Below are 23,957 nucleotides of genomic sequence, written 5' to 3'. Positions count from 1 at the left end.
CCAGGGCCTGCTACAGTGAAGCATCCCCACAGCACGATGCAGCCACCACCATGTTTCACGGTAGGGATAGTGTGTTTTTGATGATGTGCAGTGTCAGCTAATGCCAAACATAGCATTTAGTCTGATGGCCAAAATGCTGTATTTTGGTTGCATCATACCATAGATCCTTCTTCCAGCTGACTTCAGAATCTCCCACATGCCTTCTGGCAAACTAGCTGAGATTTCATAGAAACATAGAAAACCTACAGCACAATACAGGCTCTTCGGCCCACAGAGTTGTGCCGAACATGTCCCAACCTTAGAAATTACTAGACTTACCTATAGCCCTCTATTTTACTAAGCTCCATGTACCTATCCAAAAGTCTCTTAAAAGACCCTATCATATTCGCCTCCACCACCGTTTGCTGGCAGTCCATTCCACACACTCACCACTCTCTGAGTAAAAAACTTACCTCTGACGTCTCCTCTGTACCTACTCCCCAGCATCTTAAACCTGTGTCCTCTTGTGGCAACCATTTCAGCCCTGGGAAAAAGCCTCTGACTATCCACACGATCAATGCCTCTCATCATCTTATACACCTCTATCAGGTCACCTCTCATCCTCTGTTGCTCCAAGGAGAAAAGGCCGAGTTCACTCAACCTATTCTCATAAAGCATGCTCCCCAATCCAGGCAACATCCTTGTAAATCTCCTCTGCATCCTTCCTATGGCTTCCACATCCTTCCTGTAGTGAGGCGACCAGAACTGAGCACAGTACTCCCAAGTGTGGTCTAACCAGGGTCCCATATAGCTGCAACACACATAAAAGTTGCTGGTGAACGCAGCAGGCCAGGCAGCATCTCTAGGAAGAGGTGCAGTCGATGTTTCAGGCTGAAACCCTTCGTCAGGACTCCCATATAGCTGCAACATTACCTCTTGGCTCCTAAATTCAATTCCACGATTGATGAAGGCTGATACACCGTATGCCTTCTTAACCACAGAGTCAACCTGCGCAGGCGCTTTGAGTGTCCCGTGGACTCGGACCCCAAGATCCTTCTGAACCTCCATGCTGCCAAGAGTCTTACCATTAATACTATTTTCTGCCATCATATTTGACCTACCAAAATGAACCACTTCACACTTATCTGGGTTGAACTTCATCTGCCACTTCTCTGCGCAGTTTTGCATTCTATCAATGTCCTGCTGTAGCCTCTGACAGCCCTCCACACTATCCACAACAATTCCAACCTTTGTGTCATCAGCGAACTTACCAACCCATCCCTCCACTTCCTCATCCAGGTCATTTATAAAAATCATAAAGAGTAAGGGTCCCAGAACAGATCCCTGAGGCATTCCACTGGCTCTAGGGAGATGCCAATGTATATTTGGAAAATTAAAATCTTCCATCACGACAACTCTTATTATTACACCTTTCCAGGATCTCTTTCCCTATCTGCTCCTCGATATCCCTATTACTATTGGGCGGCCTATAAAAAACACCCAGTAAAGTTATTGACCCCTTCCTGTTCCTAACCTCCACCCACAGAGACTCCGTAGACAATTCCTCCATGGCGTCCACCTTCTCTGCAGCCATGACACTATCTTTGATTAACAGTGCCATGCCCCCACCTCTTTTGCCTCCCCTCCTGTTCTTTCCGAAACATCTAAAACCCGGCACTTGAAGTAACCATTCCTGTCTCTGAGCCATCAAATTTCTGTAATGGCCACCACATCATATCTCCAAGTACTAATCCACGCTCTAAGCTCATCCGCTTTGTTCACAATACTCTTGCGTTAAAATAGACACATCTCAAACCTTTGGTCTGAGTGCGTCCCTTCTCTATTACCTGCCTATATTCCCTCTCGCACTGTCTACAAGCTTTCTCTATTTGTGAGCCCACCTCCTCTTACCTAGTCTCTTCAGTTCGGTTCCCAACCCCCAACAATTCTAGTTTAAACTCTCCCCAGTAGCCTTAGCAAACCTCTCCGCCAGGATATTGGTCCCCCTGGGATTCAAGTGCAACCTGTCCTTTTTTTGTATAGGTCACACCTGCCCCAAAAGATGTCCCAATTATCCAGAAATCTGAATCCCTGCCCCCTGCTCCAATCCCTCAGCCACGCATTTATCCTCCACCTTATTCTATTCCTATTCTTATTGTCACGTGGCACAGGCAGTAATCCCGAGATTACTACCTTTGTGGTCCTGCTTCTCAACTTCCTTCCTAATTGCCTGTAGTCTTTTTTAAGGACCTCTTCCCTTTTCCTACCCATGTTATTGGTACCAGTATGTACCTCGACTTCTGGCTGTTCTCCCTCCCACTGCAGGATATCTTGGAAGTGATCTGAAGTATCTCGGACCCAGGCACCTGGGAGGCAAACTACCATCCGAGTTCCTTTCCTGCGTTCACAGAATCGCCTCTGACCCTCTATCCATAGAGTCCCCTATCGCTGCTGTCATCCTCTTTCTTTCCCTATCCTGAGCCACAGGGCTGGACTCTGTGCCAGAGGCTAGGCCACTGTTGCTTCTCCCAGGTAGGCTGCCCGGCCCCCCCCCAACCGTACTCAAACAGGAGTACTTATTGTCAAGGGGTGCAGCCACAGGGGTACTCTCTAGTACCTGACTCTTCCCCTTCCCTCTCCTGACTGTGACCCACTTATCTGTCTCCCGTGGCCCCGGTGTGACCACCTGCCGATGACTCCTTTCTATTACCTCCTCGCTCTCCCTGACCAGGCGAAGGTCATCGAGCTGCATCTCCAGTTCCCTAACGTGGTCCCTTAAGAGCTGCAGCTCGACACACTAGGTGCAGATATGGCCGTCCGGGAGGCTGGGAGACTCCAGGACCTCCCACATTTGACACCGAGCACAGAAGACTGGCCTCACACACATACTTCCTCCTTTCCGCAAATAACACAGGTAAACCTACCTTGCCTTGTCCCGTTACTGCCTAAGCCCGTTGAGCCAAAGCCCTATCACTCTGCTGCCAATCACTCTGCTACCTGCTGGATATCTTTTTAAACCTTTTGTGCTCTGCTGGCTGACGTCATGCGCCTGCGCAGTCTCGCCTCTCTTTTACCCCAAGTAGTAAAAAAAACTCCTTTCACTCCGAAAAATCAGCCATTCACTCGCAGCCTTCTTGCTTCGAATCATGTTAGTTTTTTTTCTAACGGTGGCTTTCTCTTTGCCACTCTCCCATAAAGCTGCGACTGGTGAAGCACCCAGGCAACAGTTGTATGTGTAGTCTCTCCCATCTCAGCCACTGAAGTTTGTAACTCCTCCAGAGTTGCCACAGGTCTCTTGGTGGCCTCCCTCACTAGTCCCCTTCTTGCACGATCACTCAGTTTTTGAGGATGGTCTGTTCTAGGCAGATTTACAGTTGTGCCATATCTTTCTATTTCTTGGTGATTGCTTTGACTGTACACCAAGGGATTTTCATTGACTTGGAAATTTTCTTGTACCCATTTCCCTACTTGTGCTTTTCAATAACCTTTATCGTGGAGTTGCTTGGAGTGTTCTTTTGTCTTAATGGTGTCGTTTTTGCGAGGATACTGACTCACCAGCAGTTGGACCTTCCAAATACTGGTGTATTTTTACTACAATGAATTGAAACACCTTGACTGCACATTTGTGATCTCTATTTAACTAATTGTATGACTTCTAAAGCCAATTGGCTGCATCAGTGATGATTTGGTGTGTCATATTAAAGTGGGTGAATACTTACGCAATCAATTATTTTGTGTTTTATATTTGTAATTAATTTAGATCACTCTGTGGAACTCTGTTTTCACTTTGACACAAGAGTCTTTTTCTGTTGATCAGTGTCAAAAAAAGGCCAAATTAAATCCAGTGATTCAATGTTGTAAAACAATAAAACATGAAAACTTACAATGGGGTGAATCTTTTTATTTGTCATTTGCAAAACAAGTAATTTGAAACATGCCAACTCTTGGATGAAGGTTTTTGTTGCAAAATCCTCGTTCAGATGTGCTTTTGTTTCAAAGTGTCCTGCATTGGTGCTTCCATGTATTGTATTCACTTAATTGCACAGACAAAACAAAAATGTACATAATTCAGCTTGCTAAATATAAGAAATACAATTTCATCAAATGTATATAACTAGGTCCATTAAGGATGAGTATGGAGGTCAGAAGTAAAGTGAAGATTTAAAAACAAAAACTCTAAATGGATGGAAAGTACTCTTATTTTTCTCTTTGTGCAAAATGTTGCACTTGTATTTACAATAAATTAAACTTTCCATATACGTTACCTTTCTTTTAGAGGCTTCAGAATGAGTCTGCATTTAAAATCTATTTGACAAATCTTATCATGTGTTACTAATTTCAGATATTCCTATGCTATTGTTGGAATAAATCTCACTGAAATGGCTTATAGTATGCTGAAAACTGGATTGTTAAAATCTCATCTTTACAACTTGGTTTCTGGGGTTCCTCAGTTGCATCATTTTCATGAATTTTATTGTAAGTATTTCATAATCAGTTTACTGCTTGTTTCTTACTCTTTGTAGAATGTATTTTCTTTGCTCCAATATTAAATAACAAATTCTTTTTCTTGGTGTAAGCAATATATTGGCATAAATTGCTTGAAATTAAATATGCCTTGTGGTTGATTAAAGCTATATGAGACTAATTAATTTGCAGTAATAATACTGTGGTCCCTGTGGCATATTCCCATCTTAGATTGACGGTATTTTCCAGCTAGGTAATGTTTAACATATTTCAGCATGCACGAAAGGATATCTTTGTAATTTGTACATTCTAATAGCATGTTACAAGACCATTTTACATCTGGCACGAGTTGTTCATTTTTCTGTATTGTATGTCAGACCAGCTCTCATGCAACATTGGTCTGGGTTATTTTCATAAAATCTTGTAAACAAACATGTTTAATGAAATTTTCAATAAAATACTTGTCAAAAAAGTAATAAACCATCTTATGACAACACATCATCATGAGTTTTCAAATTTGGATATCAAGGATCAAGTTTCGATTAAACTAATTTAAAGTTGCATAAAATATATTTGGATAATATGGCATTGTCAAGTCTTAAAATAAATTAATTTTCATGGACACATTGATGTAGTGTTACTATTCTGTGGTCCATCACTTCAACTGGTATTGTTTAAAGGTCACAGTGAAAACATCTTTACAGAATTAGATTTGCAGCTAAATCTCTGGTTTAACTGAAGAACTGTAATTGAAAGTTTTCTCCACTGCTTTTTAGCTACTGTATCTTCTTTTTCTGGATGTATTCTTACTTTACAGCCTTGTTTTACTTTAGTGTTTATTAGTACATTCATAACTGAAATCCATGCCTGCTTTTTGATTTTGCACATGAAAATATTTAGGAATATACTAGTATCATTATGAAGTACTTTAACAGTATTATGCTACTTTCACCTTGCATTATCTCACTTTGCCATTTAATTTTTCCTGCATTTTAATCTAGTCCTTTTTCCCCCCATGTTAATAATTCCATCTTTCACAAATGTAAATGTCACCTGTTTTAAATGTTACCTGAGTTGCTGAGGATTTAACTTCAATCTTTGGCATTCTCCATGTTTGACTTTTCCAAAAATATTTTAATGTACATGAGGTTCAAATGGTTATACTTCTTTCTTAACCATAATCCAGGCAGAACTTATACTGTGGCTTCTGTGTCATTTTGCTATTTCTGAACTAGAATTATTATCACTGACATATGTCGTGAAATTTGTTGTTTGCTGCAGCAGAACAATGCAAAACATAAAAAATTACTATAACTGACAATAAGAGTATATAAAAGTAAATAAATACTGAGGTAGTGTTCAGGAATCTGATGGTTGAGGGGAAGAAGTTGGTCCTAAAACGTGTGTATGTTTTCAGGCTCTTGTACCTTCTCGCTGATGGTAGTAATGAGAATTTATTGAGAATTAGTTTATGCTGAGTTCTTTTCAAAATCCTTCTATGATCTTGTCAGTATCCTTTTGAATTATTCTTATTATTATCCTTCTGTGTTATCTCACGCATGCCCTGGATTTAGTGGCTTCATCATTGGCAGCATTTGCTTCAGCTACTCAGACCTCCCCTTATAAGGCACTATATAAAACTTGCTAGTCTTTAGGTTACTTTTTTTTGTTAGCACTTCTGTTAAAATATTGGGCTGTGATTTGTTAAAGGAGCTGTATAAAGAAGATTTATATGAAGTAGGTTTTTTTAATCTGACTGAATTGATGCTAAATTCCATAAGGTCCTTGGCCTTTTTTACTTTGAATTTTTAAAATTTGAGTATTTGAAATTTAAGTATTTTAAACATTTTTTCTTAATTTTATACACTTTAAAAATTTCTCCCTTAATTAAAATTCATTCTTTCTTAATCTTAGACTCAGTAGTTAGGGAGATGGACAGGAGATTCTGTGACTGCAAAAGATATGCCAGGATGGGGCGTTGCCTCCCAGGTGCTAGGATCTAGGGTATCTCAGAGCAGCTGCAGAATATAAGAGGAATGATGAGCAGCCAGCGGTCATGGTACACATTGGCTCCAATAACATAGTTAGAAAGGGGGAAGAAGTCCTGTGCATTGAGTATAGGAAAGAAGCTGAAGAGCAAGACCTCCAAGGTAGTAATCTTTGGATTACTCCCAGTACTACATGCTCTTTAGGGCAGGAATAGGTTGATAGTACAGATGAATGAGTGGCTGAGGAACTGGTGCAGAGGGCAGGGGTTTCAGGTAATTGGAACCTTTTCTGGGGCAGGGTTGACTTGTACAAGAAGGTCAAGTTGTACTGAACTGGAAGGGAACCAATATCCTGACCAGGAGATTCACTAGTGCTACTGAGGAGGGTTTAAATTAATTCTCCAGGGGAATGGGAGCCAGAGCACCAAGTCAGAAAGTGCAGGAATGAGGAGGAAGGTAGGTGTCAGGGCCAGTAAAAACAGGCAAGAGCAAAGTAATAGATATAATGCATGGAAAATTAGAAGTGTGTGCATTTTAATGTGAGGAGTATTATGCATAAAGGTGATGAACTTAGAGCGTAGATCAGTACATGAAACTATGATGTTGTTACCATTACAGAGACTTGGTTGAAAGAGACAGGAATGTGTGCTTAACGTCCCAGGATTTCAATACTTTAGAAAAAATAGAGAGGGAGATGGGAGAGTTGTACTACAATTCAGGGATAATATTACAGGTGCACTCAGGGGGGACACAATTGAGGGCTTGTCCACTGAGTTTATATGTATAGAATTCAAAAGCAGGATGGGTGCACCCCCCCCCCAAATATCCACTGGGACATTGAGGAACAGATAGGCTGGCAAATTAAGTAAATGTTTAAAAACAATAGGGTTGTTGGGGAGGACTTCAACTTTCCTAATGCAAACTGGGACCTTCTGAGTGCAAGAGGTTTAGACTGGGCAGACTTTGTTAGGTGCATTTAGGAGGGTTTCTTAAATCAGTATGTAGATAGTCAAAAAAGAGGGGCTGTCCTAGACCTAGTGTTGGGTAATGAGCCGGGGCAGGTCACCAATCCTACAGTGAGTGAACAGTTACGGAACAGTGAGCACAACCCCCTAGTTTTAGGATAGCTATAGATCAGTAAAAGTATGGACATTGTGGTAGAGTATTAAATTGAACTGGGCAAATTTGAAAGTATTAGGCAGGAATGAAGGAGAGTTAATTGGGAACAGCAGTTTTTTTTGGGCAAGTTCACATCTGACATGTGGAGGGTGTTTAAAGACCAACTGTACAGAGTACAGGACAGTTATATTCCAGTAAGAAGGAAGGACAGAGATGGCATGGTAACAGAATCTTGAATGTCAAGAGAGGTTGTGAATTTAGTCAAGAAAAAAATGGAAAGGTATGCAATGTCCAGGAAGCTAGAATCAATCGGAGCCCTTGAGGATTATAAGGAAGCCAAAAAATAAATTGAAGGGAATTAAAAAAACAAGGAGGGGCCATGAAAAGTCCTTTGCAAATAGGATTAAAGATAATCCCAAGGCATTCTATACATACACCAAGATGAAGAGGATAACTAGGGAGATGGTAGGACCACTCAAGCATAAAGGAGGAATTTGCTTGGATGTGGAGGTTGAGATACTTAATGAGTACTTTACATCAGTATTTGCCATGGAGAAGGATGTGGAGGGTAAGGGAGATCAGTATGAGAGTATTGATATGCTAGGACATTTTGACATAAAAGAGGAGGTAGTGTTGCATCTCTTAAAAGGAACATTAAGGTAGATAAGTCCACAGAGCTTGATGGGATATACCCCAGGTTATTTAGAGGAGCAAAATATTGCTGGGGTCTTGACCAGTATCTTCGTGTTCAACCTAGCCACAGGCAGGAAACCAAAGGGTTGGCAAGTAGCTAATGTTCTATTATTCAAGAAGGGAACCAGGGATAATCCTGGAAGCTATAGACCGGTGAGTCTCATGTCAGTGAACATAGAACATAGAATAGTACAACACATTACAGGCCCTTCGGCCCACAATGTTGTGCCGACCGTCAAACCCTGCCTCCCATATAACCCCCCACCTTAAATTCCTTCATATACCTGTCTAGTAGTCTGTTAAACTTCACTAGTGTATCTGCCTCCACCACTGACTCAGGCAGTGCATTCCACGCACCAACCACTCTCTGAGTAAAAGACCTTCCTGTAATATCCTCCTTGAACTTCCCACCCTTTACCTTAAAGCCATGTCCTCTTGTATTGAGCAGTGCTGCCCTAGGGAACAGGTGCTGGCTGTCCACTCTATCTATTCCTCTTATTTTCTTGTACACCTCTATCATGTCTCCTCTCATCATCCTTCTCTCCAAAGAGTAAAGCCCTAGCTCCCTTAATCTCTGATCTTAATGCATACTCTAAACCAGGCAGCATCCTGGTAAATCTCCTCTGTATCCTTTCCAATGCTTCCACATCCTTCCTATAGTGAGGCGACCAGAACTGGACACACTACTCCAAGTGTGGCCTAACCAGAGTTTTATAGAGCTGCATCATTACATCGTGACTCTTAAACTCTATCCCTCAACTTATGAAAGCTAACACCCCATAAGCTTTCTTAACTACCCTATCTACCTGTGAGGCAACTTTCAGGGATCTGTGGACATGTACCCCCGGATCCCTCTGCTCCTCCACACTACCAAGTATCCTGCCATTTACTTTGTACTCTGCCTTGGAGTTTGTCCTTCCAAAGTGTGCCACCTCACACTTCTCCAGTTTGAACTCCATCTGCCACTTCTCAGCCCACTTCTGCATCCTATCAATGTCTCTCTGCAATCTTTGACAATCCTGTACACCATCTACAACAAAACCAACTTTTGTGTCGTCTGCAAACTTGCCAATCCACCCTTCTACTCCCACATCCAGGTCGTTAATAAAAATCACGAGAAGTAGAGATCCCAGAACAGATCCTTGTGGGACACCACTAGTCACAATCCTTCAATCTGAATGTACTCCCTCCACCACGATCCTCTGCCTTCTGCAGGCAAGCCAATTCTGAATCCACCTGGCCAAACTTCCCTCGATCCCATGCCTTCTGACTTTCTGAATAAGCCTACCATGTGGAACCTTGTCAAATGCCTTACTAAAATCCATATAGATCACATCCACTGCACTTCCCTCATGTATATGCCTGGTCACCTCCTCAGAGAACTCTATCAGGCTTGTTAGACACCATCTGCCCTTCACAAAGCCATGCTGACTGTCCCTGATCAGACCATGATTCTCTAAATGCCCAGAGATCCTATCTCTAACAATCTTTTTCAGCAGCTTTCCCACCACAGATGTAAGGCTCACTGGTCTATAATTACCCGGACTATCCCTACTACCTTTTTTGAACAAGGGGACAACATTCGCCTCCCTCCAATCCTCCGGTACCATTCCCATGGACAACGAGGACATAAAGATCCAAGCCAGAGGCTCAGCAATCTCTTCCCTCGCCTCGTGGAGCAGCCTGGGGAATATTCCGTCAGGCCCCAGGGACTTATCCGTCCTAATGTATTTTAACAACTCCAACACCTCCTCCCCCTTAATATCAACATGCTCCAGAACATCTACTTCACTCATATTGTCTTCACCATCATCAAGTTCCCTCTCATTGGTGAATACTGAGGAGAAGTATTCATTGAGGACCTCACTCACTTCCACAGCCTTCAGGCACATCTTCCCACCTTTATCTCTAATCGGTCCTACCTTCACTCCTGTCATCCTTTTTTTCTTCACATAATTGAAGAATGCCTTGAGGTTTCCCTTTACCCTACTCGCCAAGGCCTTCTCATGCCCCCTTCTTGCTCTTCTCAGCCTCTCAGCTCCTTTCTTGCTTCCCTATATTCCTCAATAGACCCTTCGGATCCTTGCTTCCTAAACCTCATGTATGCTGCCTTCTTCCACCTGACTAGATTTTCCACCTCACTTGCCACCCATGGTTCCTTCACCCTACCATTCTTTATCTTCCTCACCGGGATAAATTTATCCCTAATATCCCACAAGAGATCTCTAAACATCGACCACATGTCCATAGTACATTTCCCTGCAAAAACATCATCTCAGTTCACACCCGCAAGTTCTAGCCTTATAGCCTCATAATTTGCCTTTCCCCAATTAAAAATTTTCGTGTCCTCTCTGATTCTATCCTTTTCCATGATAATGCTAAAGGCCAGGGAGCAGTGGTCACTGTCCCCCAGATGCTCATCCACTGAGAGATCTGTGACCTGACCCGGTTCATTACCTAGTACTAGATCTAATATGGCATTCTCCCTAGTCAGCCTGTCCACATACTGTGACAGGAATCCGTCCTGGACACACTTAACAAACTCTGCCCCATCTAAACCCTTGGAACTAATCAGGTGCCAATCAATATTAGGGAAGTTAAAGTCACCCATGATAACAACCCTGTTATTTTTGCACCTTTCCAAAATCTGCCTCCCAATCTGCTCCTCTGTATCTCTGCTGCTACCAGGGGGCCTATAGAATACCTCCAATAGAGTAACTGCTCCCTTCCTGTTCCTGACTTCCACCCATAGTGACTCAAAAGAGGATCCTGCTACATTACCCACCCTTTCTGTAGCTGTAGTAGTATCCCTGACCTGTAATGCCACCCCTCCTCCCCTTTTTCCGCCCTCTCTATCCCTTTTAAAGCACTGAAATCCAGGAATATTGAGAATCCATTCCTGCCCTGGTGCCAGCCAAGTCTCTGTAATGGCCACCACATCATAATTCCATGTATGTATCCAAGCTGTCAGGTCATCACCTTTGTTCCTGATGCTTCTTGCATTGAAGTACACACATTTCAGCCCTTCCACCTTACTGTCTTTACACCGTTTATTCTGCTTCTCTTTCCTCAAAGCCTCTCTGTATGTTAGATCTGGCTCTACTCCATGCATTTCTTTCACTGCTCTATCGCTCTGGGTCCCATCCCCCTTGCAAATTAGTTTAAACCCTCCGGAACCATGCCAGCGAACCTACCTGCAAGGATATTGCTCCCCCTCGAGTTCAGGTGCAACCCATCCAATCTGTACAGGTCCCACCTTCCCCAGAAGAGATCCCAATGATCTAAAAATCTAAAACCCTGCTCCCTGCACCAACTCCTCAGCCACACATTCAACTGCCATCTCCTCCAATTCTTACCATCACTGTCACGTAGCACTGGCAGCAATCCTGAGAACGCCACCCTTGAGGTCCTGTTCTTCAGCCTTCTGCCTAGTTCCTGAAACTCACATTTCAGGACCTCATCCCTTTTCTTGCCTATGTCGTTGGTCCCAACATGTATTACAACTTCTGGTTGCTTTCCCTCTCGCACCAGAATGCCTGTATCTCTGCTGCACCCGGTCAGAGACATCCCGGACCTTGGCACCCGGGAGGCAACAAACCATGAGGGTGTCCTTCTCACGTCCACAAGATCTCCTGTCTGCTCCCCTGACTATAGAGTCTCCAATGACAACAGCTCTCCTCTTCTCCATCCCACGCTTCTGCACCACCGGGTCAGACTCAGTGCCAGAGGCCCTGCCACCATGGCTCACACCTGGTCGGTTGTCCCCGCCAACAGTATCCAGGATGGTAAACTTATTATTCAGTGGAATGGCTACAGGGGTGCTCTGCACTACTTGTCTGCTCACCTTCGCTTTCCCCCCTCTGACTGTCACCCAACGACCTGCTTCCAACGGCCTAGGTGTGACTACCTCCCTGTAGCTCTCATCTATGACTGCCTCATTCTCCCTTATGAGTCGAAGGTCATCCAGCTGCTGCTCCAGATTCCTTACACGGTCTTCCAGGTCGCCCAGCTGTATGCACTTCTGGCAGATGTGACTGTGTGGGAGAGGGGCGTTCCCCCAAGACTGCCACATCTCACATGAGAGACACATCATGGTCTCAGGAGGCATTGTAAAGACTAACTGCGAGCAAGCTCGACCTCCACCTCTTCTTGTCGAAGCCTCTCGAGTCAAAGCCTCAAAGCTCCACTCCTTCACTGGCCCACTCACTCACTGGCCACTTTCCACAGGCCGCTTTGCTTGAGCTATCCCTCTATTTATCTGTTTGAGCTTTTCAAAATGCTTGGTCACCTGACCTCAATTGCCCAATCAGCTGCTTTCTGCTGAGTCTGAGCTATTCAAATCTCGATTGTCTAATCAACGGCTTTCTGCTGATCTATTCAAACCTTGATTGACTTGATTGCACAGACCAACTGCCAAAATCTCTCGAGTCAAAGCCTCAAAGCTCCACTCCTTCACTGGCCGCTTTCCACAGGCCGCTTCACTTGAGCTATCCCTCTATTTATCTGTTTGAGATTTTCAAAATGCTTGGTCACCTGACCTCGATTGCCCAATCAGCTGCTTTCTGCAGTGATAAGAGAAGTTACTAGAGAGTATTTTAGGGATAGACTTTATGAGCATTTGGAAAACCATAGCCTCGTTAGGGAGAGCCAGCGTGGCTTTGTGTGGAGTAAGTTGTGTCTTACTAACTTGCTTAAGTTTTTTGATGAGATGGCATGGGTGATTGATGAACATAGAGCTGTGGATATTGTCTACAAGGATTTTAGTAAGGCATTTGACCAGGTCCCTCATTGGATGCTTACCCAGAAGATTAAGATGCATGGGATCCATGGTGAGTTGGCCATTTGTATTCAGAGCTGGCTTGCCTATAGAAGACAGGGTAATGGTCGAAGGAACTTATTCTAGCTGGAGGTCAGTGATTGATGTTGTTCTGCAGAGATCTCCACTGATATCTCTGCTGTTTGTAATGAATGTAAATAACCTGGATGAAAATGTAGATGGATGGGCTAATAAGTTTGCAGATGGTGTTGTGGATAGTGTAGAAGACTGGCAAAAAATTACTATGGGATATAGGTCAGTTGCAGATATGGACAAAGAAATGGCAGATGGAGTTTAACCCTGCCAAATATGAAGAGTTGCACCTTGATAGGTCAAATGTAAAGAGACAGGACACCATTAAGGGCAAGATCATTAACAGTGTTGGATGAGCAGAGGGATCTTGGGGGTCCAAGTTTATAGTTCCCTGAAAGTGATTACACAGGTTGATTGTGTGTTGAAGAAGGCATGTGGCATGCTTGCCTTTATTAGTTGAGGCATTGAGTTCAGAAGTTAGGAAGTTGCGTTGCAGCTTTGTAAAACTCTAGTTAAGCTGCATCTGGAGTATTACTGTCCTGGTCACCCCATTACAGGAGGAATGTCGAAGCTTTGGAGAGGGTGCAGAAGAGGTTTACTAGGATGTTGCGTACATTAGACGGCATGGGCTATAATGAGAGGTTGGTTATTTTGTAGCGGCAGAGACTAAGGGGAGATCTGATAGAGGTTTATAAGATTATAAAAGGCATCGATAGAGTAGACAGACAATATGTTTCTCCAAGGGTTGAAAAGTCTCATACCGGAGGGCATGTATTTAAGTGAGAAGGGGGTAATTTCAAAGGAGATGTGAGAGGCCTATTTTTTACAGAGAGAATAGCTAGTGCCTGGGATATGCTGCTTGCGGTGGTGGTATAGGAAGAAGCATTAGAGACTTTTGAGGGATGTTTAGATAGGCAACATGAATATGAGGAGAATGGAAGGATACAGACACAGACATCTCACCTCTCCTGGAAGTTCCGGGAGTCTCCCGCATATTAATAGTGACTCCCTGATGCCCACAAATTATATACAATGTCCTGGAAATTGATTTTTTTGAGAGCGAGCGTGAGAGAATGAGCGAGAGAGCGAGCGAAAGAGTGAGAGAGCGAGCGCAAGAGCAAGAAAGCAAGCGCGAGTGAGAGCGATCACAAGAGAGAGCAAGAACGAGAAAGCAAGCACAAGTGAGAGCGACCGCGAGAGAGAGAGAGAGAGAGCAAGAACGAGAAAGCAAGCGGGCGCGCGCGAGAGTGAGAAAGTGCGCGCGTGCGAGAGAGAGAGCAAGAGCGAGAAAGCAAGCGCGAGAGAGCGAGAGCAAGAGCGAGAAGGCAAGCGCGAGAGAGCAAGCGCGAGTGAGGGCGACTGAGAGCGAGAGCAAGAGCAAGAGAGTTCCAAAAAAAGTCAAGAGTGGCAGAGTGTTCCAAAAAAAAGAAAATATAAAACGTACGTCACCCCAGACTACACTAAAGTGTACCCCTGCCTAATAGGGGTCAAAATAATGACAGTGTTGCTCGCTGCACTGTTTGCAACAGTGACTTTTCTATTGCCCATGGTGGGTTAAGACTGTAAAAGACATGTTGAGGTGAGTTTAACAGGTGTCATTCGTTCATTAGCATAGCTAACGTTATTTAAACTAGCTGGCTAGCTGCTAAGGAGCTACTCTAGTGCAGACATCCCACCCCTCCCGGAAGTCCCGGGAGTCTCCCGCAAATTTATGGCGCTACCACCCTGAAATGAGTTTTTGCAGGGTGGAATGTCTGCTGACATTGTGTAGGCAGAAGAGATTGGTTTGTCATTTGAATACTTATTTGATTGGTTTGGCACAATATTGTGGACTGAAGGGCCTTTTTTTTCCTATGTTGTACTGTTCTGTATTCTCTGTATACAGTATTTTTGAAGCTCATGCAGAGTGCACAATGCACATTTGATACTTAAACTATTGGGGTTTTGCATGCTGGGAAACTTGCTCTTGGCATTCAGTTAGGCACAGAAGTAAGCACTTTAGTTTGGTGACTCAGTAATAAATGGGCAGAGTGGAAACGAAATGTCAGTTACGTCCATCTCTGTAAGTAACAATTTCTGTTTTGTTTTAGGTTATCTGATGTATGAATTTAATCAGTTCTGGTTCAAGGAGCAGCCATCTAGCATTATGGAATTCAACTACTATAGAGAACAATTTCACAAAAGGGTAAAAGAGCTCTTGATAGATCCTCACACAGTCCTTACCCTGAAAACAAATGGACAGTAAAATGCACGAAACCCATAAAATACCACTTAGCATTAATTGAGCAAAGTGAGTTTATGCGGTGGATATGTGCAGTGGATTTGTTTCTTTTAAACAGAAACGTATCAACATTTTGTGATGGAAATTTAAAATAAGTCCTTTATCAAAAAGCATACATTAAAATTGTCTCAAGGTGCCTTGCGTTTGATAGCACAGATATCGGTAATTTATTTATGGTATGATTCAAACTACAGTAATGGAACTGGTAAGCATATTAAAAGAAGTACTGATATGTATTTAAATTTGAGTGATTTTTCAGTTTTAACTTTAGAGGACAGCCTGTTAACAATAAATCCATTTAGTATTATTACAGTTTCCTTTGCTGTTAATGCAGAGGCTTCATAAGTATGTCTAAAATTGTTGTTACTAATTTCTAACTTTATTTTACTGCATTAAAATAACCTGGGCATATTTCGGCTAATTATAAGACTGATATCAATGAGAACAAAGTTTTTTTAGATTTCTTGTATGAAATTTTCAGTTGAGGTTATTGTTTTAGAAATGATTCTGTGTTTTTCACAATTAAAATTACACACAGAATTGGATGGAAAATGGGTGGCTTGTTAAACCCCACCAGGGCATTTCCATCTCAGCTTGTGAACGTATATATGCTGTAAATCTAAGTTTTCCAGCAACAATAATTGGTTTTAATCTGACAGATGTTTATTTTGAAAAATCCTGTATATTGCAGATAAATTTATAAATTAACCTTTGCATTGGAGCAATTTTAGCTGACAATTACACAGAGCTGTGACCAAGTTCAAGTTGTTGACAATCTTGCTTGTATAATTGTGATGGTCCTCAAAAAATAAGAACTTGTTATCACTTTTGTCACATTGTGAGAAATGATAATAGCACTCACCACCACTCTCCACAAAGACAAATTAAGAACACCAAAGAAAATAATTTCTGGTTGTTGTTAGAGATTTTGAAGGGGCACAAGAAAAATGTAAGTTATGTCTTTTTTTTTAAATTTTGAGTCTCATCTCACTCAGGATGGCAGCAGCAGGTGATATTTTTTCATGCACCTTTCCTGCTTTTTATTGAGGAATGCTTATTGGTGTATCACCCTCAGTCGGATGTTTTGTATTTATTACTGGTGTGATTAACCTAGATAATACATTTATACTTGAATGTTGATTAGTTTATTGAATGAGATACTTCCTACCATCAAAAGATGCTCTGTTTAAAGTTTATATAGATTTGTACCAGATGGCTTCCCATATAAGTGTAAAAGTAGAACTTATTTTATGAACTTTTGCTCAATTAAAATTGTATCTGCAACAGCAAAGTGTATGTGGTATTTGTTCTGTATTTTTTTACACTGCAGTTTGAGATTTACTCATGCAGATCTGATTTTTGCATATTTAAAAAGTAATGTTACAACTTCAAGGACACTAAATGCCATGGGCAAGAAAAACGTTTTTACACCAGTTCCTTTGATGAAGTAATGACCTTTCTGGAATTTGTTTCAGAGTACATAGAAACATAGAAAACATACAGCACAATACAGGCCCTTCGGCCCACAAAGCTGTGCCAAACATGTCCCTACCTTAGAACTACCTAGGCTTTATCCATAGCCCTCTATTTTTCTAAGCTCCAGGCGTCTCTTAAAAGACCATAGTGCTTCCACCTCCACCACTACCGCCGGCAGCCCATTCCACGCACTCACCACTCTCTGCGTGTAAAAAAAAAACAACAACAACTTACCCCTGACATCTCTGTACCTACTTCCAAGCACCTTAAAACTATGCCCTCTCGTGCTAGCCATTTCAGCCCTGGGGTAAAGCCTCTGACTACTCACATGATCGATGCCTCTCATTATCTTGTACACTTCTATCAGGTCACGTGTTTTTCATCCTCCGTCGCTCCAAGGAGAAAAGGCCGAGTTCACTCAACCTATTCTCCCCAATCCAGGCAACATCCTTGTAAATCTCCTCTGCACCCTTTCTATGGTTTCCACGTCCTTCCTGTAGTGAGGCAACCAGAATTGAGCACAGTACTCCAAGTGGGGTCTGACTGCAACATTACCTCTTGGCTCTTAAACTCAATCCCATGATTGATGAGGGCCAATGCACCGTATGCCTTCTTAACCACAGAGTCAACCTGCGTAGCAGCTTTGAATGACTTAGACCTTTTTGTAATTTTTACAGTTAATAACTGCAGATTGCCAAATTTATGGTGATTGTCATTTTTTATAACCTTAAATCTACCCTTATTACTTTATGAATCCTACTGTTTTGTCTAATTTCTCGAGTTTGCACCATTTCTACAGTTGAAGGAGTCAATGCTGAATTGATGGGATATAGGTGGATGGCCACAAAACTTTGGCTGATAAGTATTGACATTTTTGGTGAACTTTTCTAGGCATTCTCCCCCGCAAGTATTCTTAATTTTATTTCTCATAATTCATTGCCTTTAACCTTTTTGGTATGTTTTCAACAGGAAATGGCAAGTTTTTGCATAGGGTTATACAGCAGGAAACAACATATGCAGACCAAGGTGTCTATGTTATGTGAATTCCATAGCATTTGGCCCATATCCTACTAACCAGGAGCTCCCAACCCGGGGTCCATGGATCTCTCGGGCAATGATAGGGGTCTATGGCATAAAAAAAAGGCTGGGAATCCCGACTCTATAAACACTTCCTATTGATGTCACTTGCTGTCCAAATGTTTTTTAAACATTGCAACTGCATCTATTTCGACCACTTCCTCTGCACCGTATTCCAGTTACCCACCACATTTTATATAGGGAAAAAAGTTGCCCTCAAATAACATTTAAATCTTACCCCTCTGGCATTAAGTTCTGCCCTCTCGTCATAAACCCTCTTACCCTGGCTATCCCGAGGGGGGGGGAGAAAAGATTATCAGCCCTGTCTATTCCCCCCATTAGTTCTATAACGCTCTATAAGGTCACCGCTTTGCTTCCTTCTTCCTTCGCTGCAGGGAAAACAGCCTCTCCAACCTCTCTTTTTAGAACTCCAGTCCAGGCAATATTCTCAAGGATTTTTTTGCACCCACTATCTTAATCACGTCCTCAAAGTATAAAGTAAATTTATTATCAAAGTACATCTATGTCACATATACAACAACCCTGAGATTCATTTTCCTGCAGGCATACTCAAAAAATCTATAATCTAATAATAGCCAAAATAGAATTAATGAAAGACAGACCCAACTGGGTATTCAACCAATGTGCAAAAGACAACAAACTGGGCAAATACAAAAAGAAAGAAATAATAATAAATAAATAAGCAATAAATATTGAAAACATGAGATGGAGAGTCCTTGAAAATGGGTCCATAGGTTGTGGGAACATTTCAGTGATGGGGCAAGTGAAGTTATACCCTTTGGTTCAAGAGCCTGATGGTTGAAGAATAATAACTGTTCTTGAACCTGCTGGTGTGAGTCTGGGGCTCCTGTACCTTTTTCCTGATGGCAGCAGCGAGAAGAGAGCATAATCTGGGTGGTGGGGGTCCCTAATAATGACTGCTTTCCTATGACAATGCTCCGAGTAGATGTGCTCAATGGTGGGAATGGCTCTACCCGTGATGGACTGGGCCGTGTCCACTACTTTTTAATAGGATTTTCCTTTCAGGGATATTGGTGTTTCCATTATCAGGCTGTGATGTAGACCGTCAAGGTACTCTACACCACACATCTATAGAAGTTGGTCAATTCTTTCTCGTAACATAGCAACCAGAACTACACATAGTACGTTAAGTGTGAGGTCCCAACTTCTATACTCAATGTCTTGGACTACGAAGGCAGTCGTTAACCATATGTGGCCTTCACCACTCTTATCTACCTGTGCCGCTACTTTCAGGGAGCTACATACTTGTAACTCAAGATCCTTCTATTCAAACACGCTCCCATGGTTCACCCATTCACTTTGTATCCAGTCTGGGCCTGGTTTACTCATGGGTTTCAATTATATGCTTACTGTATAAATTAATTTATGTCAAATGGACTACATTTGTGTAAACGTCGCCATCTATTTTTCTCTCTCCTGTTGATAATAGTTCTGCCGAATGTTGTGAGACATTTGAATTTTATTTCCTTTGATATTGAACCTGTTCAATCCTGCCACTGCCTCTAAGGAGTTTGTACATTCTTCCTGTGACCGCATGGATTTCCTCCGGGTGCTTGGGTTTCCTCCCACAGTCCAAAGATATACTGGTTGGTAGGCTAATTGATCATTGGAAATTTTCCCATGATTAGGCTAGGATTAAATCAGAAGTTGCTGGGTGGTGCAGAAGGGCCTACTCCAAGCTGTATCCCAATATATAAATTTAAAAATCAGCATAAATTGCATGTTTTTAACACCCAATTGTTTTAAGTGTTTAAGAAGGTTAGCAATACAAGCCTACAGGTGAGTCAGCATGACATCTGTATTGGGGAAATTACTGGATTGAATTTTGAGGGACAGGATCTATCAGCAGTCGGATAGAGAGTCTGAATAGTCGGAGTTGTCATGGCTTTGTGTGTGGAAAGTTGGGCTTGATGAGTCTTTTGGAGCTTTGAAGAGGGAACCAGTAAGGTAGATGAGGGTAGGGTAGTAGATGTTGTCTATTTGGACTTGAGCAAGGCTTTCAACAAAGTAACACGTGATAGGCTGGTCTTAGAAGTTAGGTCCTATGGAATCCAGGGAGAACTAGTCACCAGGGATTCAAAATTGGCTCAGAGGTCTGAAACAAGGTTGTTTCTTTGAATGAAGACTGGTGACTTGTGGTATGCCATAGGGTTAGGTGTTGGAACCCTTATTCTTATGATTTGGGTGACATTGCACAAAGCTTGATCAGTAAGTCTGTGGATAACACAAAATTAAGAGGTATTGTTAATAGTGAAGAAGATTATTATAGATTATAAGCAGATCTTAATCAGTTAGGGAAGTAGGCTGATGGATGCAAATGGATGGCTATAAGTGTAGGTGATGCATTATTGAAAGTCATACCAGCATAGGACATATACTATGAATGTCAGAGCACAAGGGAGTGTAATGCAACAGAGTGACCTAGGAGTACAAGTGTGTAGTTCATTGAACGTGGCATTACAGGTAAATAGGGTGGCAGTAAAGACTTTTAGCATGCTGGCCTTCATCATTCAGGGCACCGAGTGCAGGAGGTGGAATGCTATGTTGCATTTGTGTGTCATTGGTGAGGCTGCAATTGGAGTATTGTATACAGTTTTGGTTGTCCTGTTGGATGTGGATAAGCTGGAAAGGGTGCAGAAAGACTTGCAAAGATATTACTAGCACTAGAGGGCCTGAGTTATAGGGAGACGTTGGCCAGGCTATGTCTTTATTCCCTGGAGTACAGGAGAGTATGGGGTTACCTTATAGAGGTTTATAAAATCATGCGGTGCGTAGATCAGGTGGATGATGGCATTCTTTACTCTGTGGTGGGGAAGTGGCACAGATCTGGGGTGAGAGGGAAAGATTTAAAAGTGACTTAGGGGCATCTTTTTCCAAATAGGGTGGTGAGTATATGGAAAAACCTGCCAGAGGAAGTGGTTGAGATGAGTATAATAGTGGCATTTAAGAACTACTCGGATAGGTGCATTATGGGGTGGGGCTTATAAAAGAATATGGCTCTAACACAGCAGGCTGAGAGAATGATGTTCTGCTGTTTATCTCACCATTATTGTTGAATGTTTAGCTTTTGACCATTTGTGGTATTCATAAGACATTACCAGAATCATTTGTAAATAACAACCAAATAAGCATGATTTATTATTAAGGTAATGTACCTCAACAATATGCTAGCTCAAACTTTTAAAATATGATGCTTTGTATTTTAGAACCATAGAACCATAGAAACTACAGCACAGAAACAGGCCCTTTGGCCCTTCTTGGCTGTGCCGAACCATTTTCTGCCTAGTCTCACTGACCTGCACATGGACCATATCCCTCCATACACCTCCCATCTATGTATCTGTCCAATTTATTCTTAAATGTTAAAAAAGAACCCGCATTTACCACCTTGTCTGGCAGCTCATTCCATACTCCCACCACTCTCTGTGTGAAGAAGCCCCCCCTAATGTTCCCTTTAAACTTTTCCCCCCTCACCCTTAACCCATGTCCTCTGGTTTTTTTCTCCCCTTGCCTCAGTGGAAAAAGCCTGCTTGCATTCACTCTATCTATACCCATCATAATTTTATATACCTCTATCAAATCTCCCCTCATTCTTCTACGCTCCAGGGAATAAAGTCCTAACCTATTCAATCTTTCTCTGTAACTGAGTTTCTCAAGTCCCGGCAACATCCTTGTAAACTTTCTCTGCACTCTTTCAACCTTATTTATATCCTTCCTGTAATTTGGTGACCAAAACTGAACACAATACTCCAGATTCGGCCTCACCAATGCCTTATACAACCTCATCATAACATTCCAGCTCTTATACTCAATACTTCGATTAATAAAGGCCAATGTACCAAAAGCTCTCTTTACGACCCTATCTACCTGTGACGACACTTTTAGGGAATTTTGTACCTGTATTCCCAGATCCCTCTGTTCCACTGCACTCCTCAGTGCCTTACCATTAACCCTGTATGTTCTACGTTGGTTTGTCCTTCCAACGTGCAATACCTCACACTTGTCAGTATTAAACTCCATCTGCCATTTTTCAGCCCAGTTTTCCAGATGGTCCAAGTCCCTCTGCAGGCTCTGAAAACCTTCTTCACTGTCTACTACACCTCCAATCTTTGTTTCATCAGCAAACTTGCTGATCCAATTTACCACATTATCATCCAGATCATTGATACAGATGACAAATAACAATGGACCCAGCACTGATCCCTGTGGCACACCACTAGTCACAGGCCTCCACTCAGAGAAGAAATTCTCTACCACCACTCTCTGGCTTCTTCCATCGAGCCAATGTCTAATCCAATTTACCACCTCTCCATGTATACCTAGCGACTGAATTTTCCTAACTAACCTCCCATGCGGGACCTTGTCAAAGGCCTTACTGAAGTCCATGTAGACAATATCCACTGCCTTCCCTTCATCCACTTTCCTGGTAACCTCCTCGAAAAACTCCAACAGATTGGTCAAACATGACCTACCACGCACAAAGCCATGTTGACTCTCCCTAATAAGCCCCTGTCTATCCAAATGCTTGTAGATTCTGTCTCTTAGTACTCCCTCCAATAACTTACCTACTACTGACGTTAAACTCACCGGCCTATAATTTCCCGGATTACTTTTCGATCCTTTTTTAAACAACGGAACAACATGAGCCACTCTCCAATCCTCCGGCACTTCACCCGTAGACAGCAACATCTTAAATATTTCTGCCAGGGCCCCCGCAATTTCAACACTAGTCTCCTTCAAGGTCCGAGGGAACACTCTCAGGTCCCGGGGATTTATCCACTTTAATTTTCCTCAAGGCAGCAAGCACCTCCTCCTTTTCAATCTGTACAGTTTCCATGGTCTCACTACTTGATTCCCTCAATTCCATAGATTTCATGCCAGCTTCCTTAGTAAATACAGACGCAAAAAACCTATTTAAGATCTCCCCCATTTCCTTTGGTTCCGCACAAAGCCGACCACTCTGATCTTCAAGAGTTGTACTTGTTAGAAATGAAATAATTTTAGAATCTTGGAAGTATTTCTTTCATAATTTGATAGGCAATTTTATAGATGTTCAGTAACAACCCAGATTGCTATATGTCATATGATTCTGGTTTTCAATACTAAGCTGCATTTATATAGCAGTTTAACATTGAAAATGATCTAGTTTTGCAGTAATATGTCACATGAAATAGTAAGTTATGTTAAGTTTAATCAAAGAATAGGGTTTAAGTGGCTTCTTAGAAGGGTTCACGGCAAAAGCAAATCCATAGCATTAATACCTTGGCAAATGAAAATAAGCTTACTAAATATGGAGAACTTAAAATATGGGATGCACAAAGAACAGTATTAATAAACAGAAAATCTCAGGGCTTATTCGCCTGGAGGTTGTTACAGGGATGGAGAGGTTATGGAAGGCCTGGGAACAAGGAAAACAATTTTAAAATAAATGAATCAGTAACTGGTGCACATCAGCAAAAACAGTGATAGAGGATTTGTTACTAAATTAGGTTACAGGAAGCAGTGTTCTATTTTCAAATGTAGAAGTTTGGAAGATACGTGGCTAGAGATAATGTAAGCATGGGTGGAAGTTTCAGTGGCAAATGATTTGAGGGAAGTCGTGGAGTGGGTGACAGGCAGTTGTTTTGCCAATGGCATGATTATTTATTCGATGATTATCTCAGCCAATAAGGACAACCAGATTGAGAAAGATTTTCAGCATACCAATAGACCGTGACAGATCAACATATGAAATCCAGAATTTGAATCTAACTAAAAACATTAAATACCCAGTATATACTTCAGACTAAGGATTTCCATGGACCAGCAGTGCTTAAAATGATGTCATAGTAGATCAAAATATAGATTTATATACTAATGAGATCCTTTACAATTTCATATGCAATCAGTTAATACTGATGACATGTACACCTTAATAGATCAAAGATCTAAGTGTTCTATCCTTGTGATATAATTTTGAGTAAAATGTGATCAAGAGTGACTCAATCAA

General features: G+C 42.0%; 1 protein-coding gene across 1 annotated transcript in view; it reads left to right on the top strand.

The window, feature by feature from the left end:
• elmod2 (ELMO/CED-12 domain containing 2) overlaps nucleotides 1–16,001 on the top strand; it is a 50,615-nt gene extending 34,614 nt beyond the window's left edge. Inside the window, exons 8-9 of the mRNA XM_072254749.1 lie at nucleotides 4,322–4,455; nucleotides 15,183–16,001. Coding sequence (XP_072110850.1) covers nucleotides 4,322–4,455; nucleotides 15,183–15,337 — 289 coding nt within the window. The 3' untranslated portion in view covers nucleotides 15,338–16,001. The remainder of the gene's footprint in view (nucleotides 1–4,321; nucleotides 4,456–15,182) is intronic.
• The last annotated feature ends 7,956 nt before the right edge of the window (nucleotides 16,002–23,957 follow it).

The sequence above is a fragment of the Mobula birostris genome, chromosome 4 (genome assembly GCF_030028105.1).
Source record: "Mobula birostris isolate sMobBir1 chromosome 4, sMobBir1.hap1, whole genome shotgun sequence".
NCBI lineage: Eukaryota > Metazoa > Chordata > Chondrichthyes > Myliobatiformes > Myliobatidae > Mobula > Mobula birostris.
The sequence above is the reverse complement of the archived record's forward strand: the minus strand, read 5'-3'. Positions and strand labels throughout refer to the sequence as shown.